Source organism: Seriola aureovittata, chromosome 16, assembly GCF_021018895.1.
Source record: "Seriola aureovittata isolate HTS-2021-v1 ecotype China chromosome 16, ASM2101889v1, whole genome shotgun sequence".
NCBI classification, from domain to species: domain Eukaryota; kingdom Metazoa; phylum Chordata; class Actinopteri; order Carangiformes; family Carangidae; genus Seriola; species Seriola aureovittata.
In genome coordinates, this window is record NC_079379.1 from 8,860,901 (window position 1) to 8,871,091 (window position 10,191).

General features: G+C 37.7%; 2 protein-coding genes across 2 annotated transcripts; both read right to left on the bottom strand.

The window, feature by feature from the left end:
* Positions 1–1,120: 1,120 nt before the first annotated feature.
* On the bottom strand, positions 1,121–2,537 carry LOC130184097 (putative uncharacterized protein DDB_G0288973). The gene is made up of 2 exons (XM_056399885.1): positions 2,371–2,537; positions 1,121–2,039 (listed from the first exon to the last, which is right to left on the bottom strand). The coding sequence occupies exons 1-2, from the start codon at positions 2,428–2,430 to the stop codon at positions 1,716–1,718; spliced, it is 384 nt and encodes a 127-aa protein (XP_056255860.1). The 5' UTR covers positions 2,431–2,537; the 3' UTR covers positions 1,121–1,715.
* A 971-nt stretch (positions 2,538–3,508) lies between these two features.
* Positions 3,509–6,693, bottom strand: LOC130183851 (uncharacterized). Its single transcript, XM_056399576.1, has 2 exons — positions 6,585–6,693; positions 3,509–4,360 (listed from the first exon to the last, which is right to left on the bottom strand). The coding sequence occupies exons 1-2, from the start codon at positions 6,648–6,650 to the stop codon at positions 3,881–3,883; spliced, it is 546 nt and encodes a 181-aa protein (XP_056255551.1). The 5' UTR covers positions 6,651–6,693; the 3' UTR covers positions 3,509–3,880.
* Between the last annotated feature and the right edge of the window lie 3,498 nt (positions 6,694–10,191).

Below are 10,191 nucleotides of genomic sequence, written 5' to 3' on the forward strand. Positions count from 1 at the left end.
TATATTACATCAAACAGACTCAGCAAAATGATCAAACGCATGGCTTGTCTTGCATTCTGCCATGTAGCCATTGTCTGCAGCAGGGATTAGGATGAGCTGGCGACACCAGCTCAACATTAGAGGGATTACTGGGAGTGATGCAGAGACATGGCTAACCAGGCTAATAGATGTCCAGATCATAGAGGCAGACAAGACAAAGGAGAGTAGTAAGAGGAAAGGTGGGGGGGCTAGCTGTGTTAATTATAGAGCCAGCTAGCTTTCTAATAACTGCTTCAACTGCTTCTCTATACATTCAAGAAATGCAATTTAGCTTCAGTGTTTGCAGAAGCCAACAATCCCAATGCCCTTTTCTTTTCAGAAATTGCACTTCCTAGTTTACGTAATGTCTTTAACATTGCTTGAGGTTTGATTTATTTAAAAATCACCAGATCATTCTATCACAAGAGGGGCACATCATCGTTCTGACTAAACCTGCTGACTCACTGAAGGGTCATTGTGCTTGTTTACCTTTTTATCCTGCTCCTCTTTCATGGACTTACTGTAATAGGCCATTCTACCATGCGGTGTGTGGTAATGGTATTTATGTTATGTGAGCTGATTCTGAAACTAGTCCTACAATATTTAAGTTTTTATAACCTGAAGAATATAAAATGCATTTCTCATTTTAAGGAAAATATGATAAGAATTGTCATGTTAAAGATAAGCTATATAGTCCAGCATTTGGGTGTTGGCTCAGTATTGATGTCAAATCTTCCTTATACAGTAGCACAACAAAAGCCTCCTTCTTGAATAAGCTCTATCTCTCTGAGGTCTGCCTCAGCCATTATTTTACCACACAATACAATACCTTGACTGACTACTCTCTGTAGAGTGTCGTGCCAATAAAAACCTGTTAGACAGAACAGAGGGAGCATATCCATGATTCATATCGGATGTTGAAGCTTTGTTTTTAATCTCTTTGCTTTAAAAAATGTGCAATGTGGAAAAGAAATGTTTTTATTTTCAAACATAATCATTGCTCTTTTTCATCTTGATGAATATATATTATTAAAAACAAATATTACACGTTTGTAATAGAGTAATAACATATTTCACTGTTTATTCAATGTTTATTGTTTTTTTAAATATAAAAAATATAAAGCAAATACTCACATTACCACTTGTACTACTGTGTATGAATAATTATAGTAAGACACACACACACACACACAAAAACGGTTGCTTCAAAAATCTACACAACTACTATACAGTGTGAAATGTAGACAAAAATTACAATATGTTTATTAATTTATATTATATTCATATACTTGAAATATATTTGATTGAATAAATAATTGCACACAAGACAATTAATAGGCCTACAGTATATATAAAATGTAAATATGGTTTAGGATATGCCATTCTCTAATACAAACAAACATGCCTAAACTCATTATGATTCATGGGCTGCCGCTTTTTCCATCGCTTATCAATGCAGGGTCTGATACCGACCTGTCTAAGTTGTTGTCTGTTGGTTAATTAATAAGCTGACTCTGTCACTGTGACTCGTTAATCATTTCATAATCTCGTAAACCACATTTTTTGTAAACACAAAACAACTGAAAATCTATTTCCTCTACAGCAAACACTCTACAGTAACATGAGATTTGCAAGGCAGTGTGAAGCAGGACTGTGCAGTGTAAGACTCACTCCATCTCTGAGCCTCAGGAGGGCGCTCACTGCCAAAGTGCTTGAAGAACGAAAGACCCAAACAGCAGACTGACAGAGGTGAAGACGTGGCTCTGTCCGCTCTTTGTTGTCATGATGGTCATGTAATTTGTGCCGCCATTGCCCGTCATCATTGTGGGTCTGGTCCCGGTCATGGTGCTGGTGCTGGTGGTGGTATTGGACATGGTGGCATTGGCTCCTGAGGTGTTGCTGGTAGTGTTGTTGTTGTCGTTGTTGTTGTTGTTGTTGTTGTTGTTGTTGTTGTTGTTTGTCTTAGTCTTGGCCATGGGAGTGATGGTGGTGTAATGAGTGATGGATGCCTTTTCTGAGATCTGAGTGCATAAGGAGAGTGAGAGGAGACAGAAAAAGACATTAATGATATAACATTACATTGTAATTGATGCTGCAGAGCATAATATTTTGTATTGAATTGCAAAAAATACTAACAAAACCAGGTTTCAGATTCAAAACTGGTAGTGATTTCACAAAAAAAACATTATTAATGAATAATAAAAGTGCAAAATATTAACTATGATGAATATTTCTTGTGACTTATTGGGGTGCATCTGTTCATTTATTAAAGATATTAGAACTTTTTATGTTACAATTTTCTTTTTAGCTTCGTGTTTATCTCCCTTTCTATCTACACTACATGAGTCTTACCTGTGCGCAGACAAATCCCAGAAGAGTCAGTGAAAACAGCCCCAGGACACTGGATTTCATATTGGATGAAAGATGATTTCCTCTTCAAGATAAACAGAAAGCTGGAGATAGCTTGTTAAAACCTCTTTCAGGTTCAGGCCAGTCATACACTCGTGTGTCCTTGCTGAGAGTCCTAGTTTTGTAAAATGTGTATTTTTACAGAGGCTGGCCTTTTATAAGGTATTCAGATTATTCACCTGATACCTGTTTTCTTTCAGGAAGTCTGGCCTCAGTCTCCACCCCAGTGATGAACCACAAATGCAAAACCCCCAACTAAGCCAAGTGATATCAATCCAGATATGGATGTAAGAGATACCCACTTCTCTGCTGTCTTTTGTTCCGCAAAGCTCCTCCAACTGCTTAACTGCAGCTATTTTTATCCTTTTGTGAATGTAAGATTGAGATCATTCGTTAATACTTCATCTTATTGAATGAGACGCAGTAAAAAGCAGAATTCTTCAATAATGAGTTGGGATCCCAGATCAGGATCCCAGTGAATATCTTACTCTGAGGATAATGAAGGTAAATCAGATGGAAGTTAAGTCAAATATACAACTGATACCAGTAATTGTGTACTGATTTATCCTCCTGTTACTGCATTTAAACCACACCCTACTCTTTTCATCATAACAATTCCCCTGTTGTTTCAAATCTACTCAACTGTAATACAAAGCCATGTTTAAGTTTGAACTTTTCCAGTAATATAATGCAACAAGACAACCTGAAACCATTTTACCAAAATGATTTGCTCATTCTTATTATACTCCACATACTGCAAAAGTTATACAAATATATTTAAATTAATTGCCGTCATGTCCGAAATACGCTGAGGCAGAGCCATTAGAGAGAAGCGAAACTAAATCTTAAAGGTGGTTCGAACATCCTGAATTTAAATGCGCTGTTGGAATGGAATTTGTTTTTAATATCAAAGCCTAAATGCAAATGAGGTTGCAGCTGTGATTCTACCATGGCCATCAGTTTTAGTAAAACTGAGGATTAATCCAGTTCTATTGAAATTTTCTGAAAAATGTTTCCATCATTTCCAATATGTGTCCTTTTTTCTTTTTTTTTTACTTTGAAGAATACATTTAGAGTCCAATGCCAGTTCAATTACCTTTTTATTTGCCACAAAAATCCAGAGAAATTTCATAGCCACTGTTTACATTAAGTATTTTGTGAAATATAGTTTTAACATTTGAAGCATGGGGTTACACATCATATATAGAGACTGTGTGGGGAAGTCTTGGTAAAAGTGGAAAAGAGCTCAGTGCAAACAAAGCACTTCATAACATTAGTATGCTAAATGTGTGACAGTCATAGCATGAGCCATTAAATAAGAGGCTCCGAGAGTCAAAAATCAAAACATTTATATTGAGGAAAGGTGAATCTGTGAACTTTTCCCTTAATACATAGGAGGAATTATGGATTTAATATAAAGGACAAAAGTCCCTTAGGTGGAGGTTGTACACTTTCAGCCCTCTGCGCTGTAGATGAGGATGGAAATGACAGGCACCAGCAGTTGACTGTAGCACCCGAACAAAGCAGCAGACCCTGCTGTCGGCGTTGAAGTCCCAACACTCTGCGTGGTGGATGATTTGGTTGTAGAGTTTTGAGTTGATCCAGAGGTCGTTGTGGTCTTGTTTGACGCAGCAGTGGTAGTTGTGGAGGTTGAGGTGACGGCTAAGGTGGAGGTGGGGGTGGAGGACGAGGATGTGGTGGTGGAGGAGGGGGAGGGGGAGGAGGAGGAGGAGGAGGGGGGGGTGGAGGAGGGGGAGGGGGAGGAGGTGGTGGGAGTCGGGCTTGTGGTTACAGTAGTGCTGGTGTAGCTGCTGGAGGCTACATGGGTGGAGGTGCTGCTGGGCGGTGTCGTGGCCGATGGAGGTCCGGTGGTCATTGAGCTTACTGTTATTGTTGTAGTTGAACAGTTGGCGCAAGTGGGTGACTGGTTTCCCTGTGAAAGAAAACAACAGTTTGCAGTGCAGAAGAGATGCAATAAGTTCAGAGTCACAGTATATACAAACATAATATTTTCTCATGGGTATGAGACAGATGAGATTTAATGTTTGTGGTTGTTGCAGCAATAAAAAATGTATTTAAACATTAAAACAGCATCATGTTTTTCCAGCAACAATGTTCCAGCTTCTCTGGATAATCCACACACCTCATTGTTAGCAGCTTTTTTAATAATGATGCAATTTCAAGTAGTGAGCATTGTTTCTTAAAGGAATATCTCAATGAAGTGAAGCTTTTTTTTTTTTAGCTCAGCTTAGCATAAAGACTGGAGGCTTGGGAAAACAGCTAAAGCCTGGTTCTGTCCAGAGTTTAAAACAACCCAAAACGCTGTCTTGCACAATCTTGATTAGCCCGTAAAGGAGCGTGAATGTGAAAACATCAATATTTATGATTTTTTGAGGGAGTTACATGATGGATCTATTTCTTGACAAACAACAGCATCAGCGTGGTATTGCTAAATAATCAGAGCACACAGTTTTAGATTTTGGTGTCTGGACAGCAGCGGTGATACCACACCTGGCCACCTGCCTGTGTCTACGAAACTGCAGTCACAGTCTATGCGTCCCGCTGGTAACAACAGTTTCAGCATGCAGTTTCCCTTGACATTTTTTTGTCTGTTAACTACTTCAATAAATGAGACACAAGGTGTTAGGGATCTTTAAAGGTGGTGGGGTTTTTGTTTTTTGTTTTTTTACTTTGGACAGAGCTAGCTGTTATCCCCCCTTTAAGCTATGCTAGGCAAAATATTTAATTTCTCTTTCACAAATCAAATGCTTAACTATCCCTGTGAAATACACGCTACTGTTGAAATGTTTTTAAATGTAGATTTCTTAGTGCTCTTAGCCCACAAACGAAATTCCTCCACTGTATGGGGGAGGCAGCAGAAACATCTATCTGCATGGAGTGAGAAAATATGTAATGTGTGTGATCAAGATGATGGTACCAGGCATGATAACTTTATAATAATATTATAACAGTAATAAGGAGATAAAATTAGATTCTTGTCTGTTGTGGCCTACTTATCACATCGCTCTGTTCGCTTCCTCACTCAACACCAGCTTATACTGTCTGCGTTTCCTGTCTGTATCATGCTTTCGATCTATGCCACAGATAAAAACCTTCCTGCAGTACAGTGTGTCTCTATGTGACAAATCATTCAGAGCCACATCATGCAAAGGTCAGGCGATTGCTATTCCAGCTGAATACGTGGGTTATGAAGTAATTTACCATACTTTGCATATTGGTGTGTTTGATAGAGGCCTGCAGCGCCTGTTTGCCCTGCACTCTTTGGCTTATAATTGTCCCCCTGACTACCTTCTTTGTGTATTGCATGTGTATTTCATCTCCCCTCCAGTCTAGACCTGTGCTCTGGAAATGGGAGTGCTCCCGTGTCTGACACCAAGTGGCTCCCACCAGAAGCAAAAGAAAGGATTAGTGATGGCTGACAAAGTAAAGTAGGTCTAATATATTCAGTTTCACAGGATTGTGGCAGTGTGGGAACTATAAATAAATTTCCTGGTCATTGATACGCAGCTGTGGGACAGCTGAAATAATAATTCAATATTACAAGACTAGCAACCCTCAGTTTTCAGAAAAATGGTAGAAAAGGAAACATGTTGACTAACTACTTTTTATTTTGCTTTTAATTTGTTTTATCCAATTTTATTAATTTTTTTTTGCAATTGTTAAGGTTAAGAATGAAAGGAAAGATCATGAGACATACTATTAAATGGACCTTGTGATGACTACTGCTTTTAAGGTCAAGAATGAATTTTCAATTACATTTTTTTTTTTAATTCATGTTCCTATTATTTTACTCTTAGTAATTCTTTGAGAGAGATGGACTATGAACTTTTGTGTTCAGTAGTAAATACAATTCAAACGGAAAAATGTAAATTTACCTTGACTTTGAGATGCATTTAAATGTTTCATTTACTTCCCTGGCTAATTTGAATGTAACCACATTTAAGATAAAAAACAAAGGGCAGCTGAGCTTTAAGCTCAAAATCCACATAAATTAGCTGTTCAACCGGTGTTCACCAGTCAGAGAGGATGAACTGTTTGCCTGTCAGTGTTCCATCACAGTCCTCTGAATATGGACTGAAACTCAGGTCATTTGTCCCATAATATGTTTTCCACCAGGTTTCCAAAGTGTCTCTTACCTCAGTGCTGCCCAGTAACATGAAGGTCAAATGCACACAGAGGACAAGCATCCCTGTCTTCTTCATCTTGGTTTTCAGCTATTCCCCTCAAGCTTTATGGCTGTCCCCACCTCTCTGTCTGTCCTTTTATACCTGCCGGCTCTCCATAACACTGATGCTGATAATGGTGTTAGTCTTCAGGAAGGGCTGTGCAGAAAAAAAAATATCACACACACATCTACTCTGGAGCACTTCCAGCCTGACCTGTGTTAATAATTCTATAAGAGATGTATAAATTAGAATTAGGTGTGGATAAATCTTCCCCCTGTATTCTGACTGAATGTCTAAAGCTAGGCTTACACTTTGTTTTACCTTGACAAATACTGACTGGTTCAACCCTGGAAATTAAAGGGCACTGCTGTAATTATGCTAGAGAATTTGGACATCCTGAACCGTCCCACATCACAGAGAAGTGCCATATTACAGGATATATTATATTACCACACTTTATTTTGTCCCTGATTGTTCAAATTTATATAAACAGGGCTGGGTGTGTTGTGTGCAACTTTATTTTTCAGTAGTTTTGATTTCCTGAAATATGTGTTATGTTTGTTATATAACTAACAAAATTTCTTCTGTCCTACAAGGTAAAAATAAAAAACACTTGAGAAAAGTCGTATTTCAAAGGCAAAAAACATTGAGTTAAAAGATGCAAGTGAACCTTAATAATATGTTGGTACAATTTGCTGGTCTTATAATCAATATTTTATATATCTATTTGTTTATTATCAACAATGTATCTCTGCAGTTCCGAGCAGCTATACAGAACTTTTTCATGTCTTTCAGCAAATTCTTCTGGGTTTTCCAACCTGTAACTTTCCTTTCTCTGTTGATGCTTCTCACGGCATTTTTAGCCACAGCAGGCATCTGTTTTCAGCACGAAACTGTTTTGTTGTGGTCTTAAAACATTTAGTGAAGCGTTTAAGCACCAGATGATTTTCTCAGGGGTCGGTGGAGACCAACACAGGGCTAAAAGTGAGAGTGCATATTAGACTTACATTCACCAGGTGGCTAGAACTGTGACTCAAAATAAATGCTTATGTTGCTCAGTGTCTGCTGAATGTGTAAACAAGCCAATGTTTGCTAACAATTCTGCCATATCAACTAAAAAGTTGATATATACCAGTGTGGTGTTTGCAGCTTGTTTCCTTAAAGTGGCACTATTATTTGACCTCTATTAGTCAGACTCGAGCCATAACATGATGATTACAGCTTCTACTGTCTTGTTAGTGACTAGAATCTCTTCTCTAATAATTATTATACAACCGATAATACTGATCATTTATATTTCCATGTCCTAACAACTTCAAATCCTTATGTTTTGCCAAAAAGAATATAAGCTGGTACTTGTTCAGAGCATTTTAATGGAAATAGGAAGCTCATTTTTTTCCTCTTCATATTTAACTTTTCACTTTCGACCGAGCTCTGATACAGAAGGGAGAAACCTGAGAACAGAAAGTCAGCTAAGGGAAACTTGATGTGATCTGATAAGGTAATTCACCTAAAAATGGAATGTAACCACAGAAACCCATCAGTAAAGACTTCCAGGGGTTACGTTGATAGTACAAGAATCCTGCTGTATTTATTTTCATCTTTTTCCACTCCAGTGACGATTATTGTGATGGAGACTCGGAGAATAAGGCACGTTTGATTTCACCTTGTCTGTTGACTTGCAGCCAGAGGAGCTGTTAGTGCAACTGAAGCAAGCAGAAAGGAATGTGCCCCTGTGATATTTAGCTTTTGATATCAAGTTTGAACAAATACTTGAGGTAAAACTGGCATCTTATCACTTTATATGAAACAAAGCGATGATGTGAAAGCCTCAGCAGTCTAACATTTTGGTTCTGTGAAAAATAATCAATTTTGGAATATCACTAGGTGCAAGTGCTGCAGTTTTAAGCGTAGAAGCGATTCACTTACGAAAGAAACATATAGCAGCTTGTACCTTTTATTAGATCAAGTTCATTTTCCCGTAAAACTTTGACTTGTGTATTCTTTAGTAAAAGTAAACAGACAGTCCCTCTCATTTTGATTTTATAAGCTTAAAGATGACAGAGGGAGGGGTGTGACAGGACAGCTTCAAGTGATAAGTTGCACAACTCTCACCAGAACTCAAAGTTAAGACTGATACTGTCGCACACAAATGCAACCTACAATCTATACAAAGCAGGTGATTAAAAAAAAACAGTGTATATGCAGCGATACGTTTTATCGACTTTAATTAAAAACAAAATCAAATCAAAAACCAAAGTACACAAAACATTACACAGATGCCTTTAGTTTTCTCTCACGATCATCATCATCATCATCGTCATCATCATCATCATCATACAATCTCAAGGCTAGAGAGGGAAGCAAACTTGTTCCTGTACCAGGTTCCTCTGGTTGCTACGACATCACAACCAGTCCTTTGTGGTGCTTTATCAGCAGTGTTATCACCATGCTGAATATTTCCTGGTATTGTGCATTTTAATGTCTCTTTTAGATAACCCAGTGCTCCGTGTCATCAGTGCTAAAGTCCTCAGACACTGCTGTAACAGATGCATATTTAGCATGTGTGTGTGTGTGTTTGCCTACATTTCTGTTTAATGATGGGCTCCAAATGAATACCTGAAGGTCAATAATTAAGCTTTAAACATTGCATCGCACTCTTCCTCATTTTTTTGCTTTTTGTTTGGCATGTTTTATCTGACTTACTGATTGCATTAGGTTATGTTTTACTGTCTTGGCATGTGCACAGAATTCAACCATAAAGGTGAGAGAATGCAGTTAAAAGGAGGAAGAGGGGTCTTGTAAACATTTCATTTGATGCTCAGAAGATAATCACGTTCTTATGTACTCAAAATTGCCTAACTTTGGAGCATATTGTTACAACACTGAACAACCGATGATTTACGAAAGAGACAAATTAAAGCATTAAATGCTTAAGTCATGAAGGACCCATTTTATAAACCATGCCAAATTCCTCATGAATGTGTTGCTTCTGAAGATAAAAGGATAAAACACTAAATGCTAATTTTTTACTCTGTAGTATAAAAACAAAACAAGAGTAAACAAGCTATAGTGGTATCTTTGTTCACCATCAAACTTCAGTACTCTCATGATATAACATGCAAATGTCTAGCAGGTATAATGTTCACTGTGTTCACAATCTTTGTTTAGCATGTTACCATACTAACATTTGCTGATTAGCACTACACAAGTATGGCTGATGTTGATGGGAACATCATTAGTTGCAAAGGTATACAGTCATGAACCAAAGTATTGCACAAATTAATATTTTTGACCTGATGATGGTGCAAGAAGAAAAGTCAGGGGCTCACCAAAATTATTACAATTCATCCTTTAGGTATCCTGAATGTCAGTGCAAACTTTGATCATAATCCATCCAATAGCCTTAGTTGTTGTGACATTTCTCTGGCTCACTGGCTATAAATAGACATAAAGTAATATCAGTTATTGTCAAACAGCTACATAAAATGTGATTCAATTTATATCAACATATACTGTAAATCATGAACAAAATAAACTAAGGATATTCTTTAAGCCATACATACTTTGCAGCATT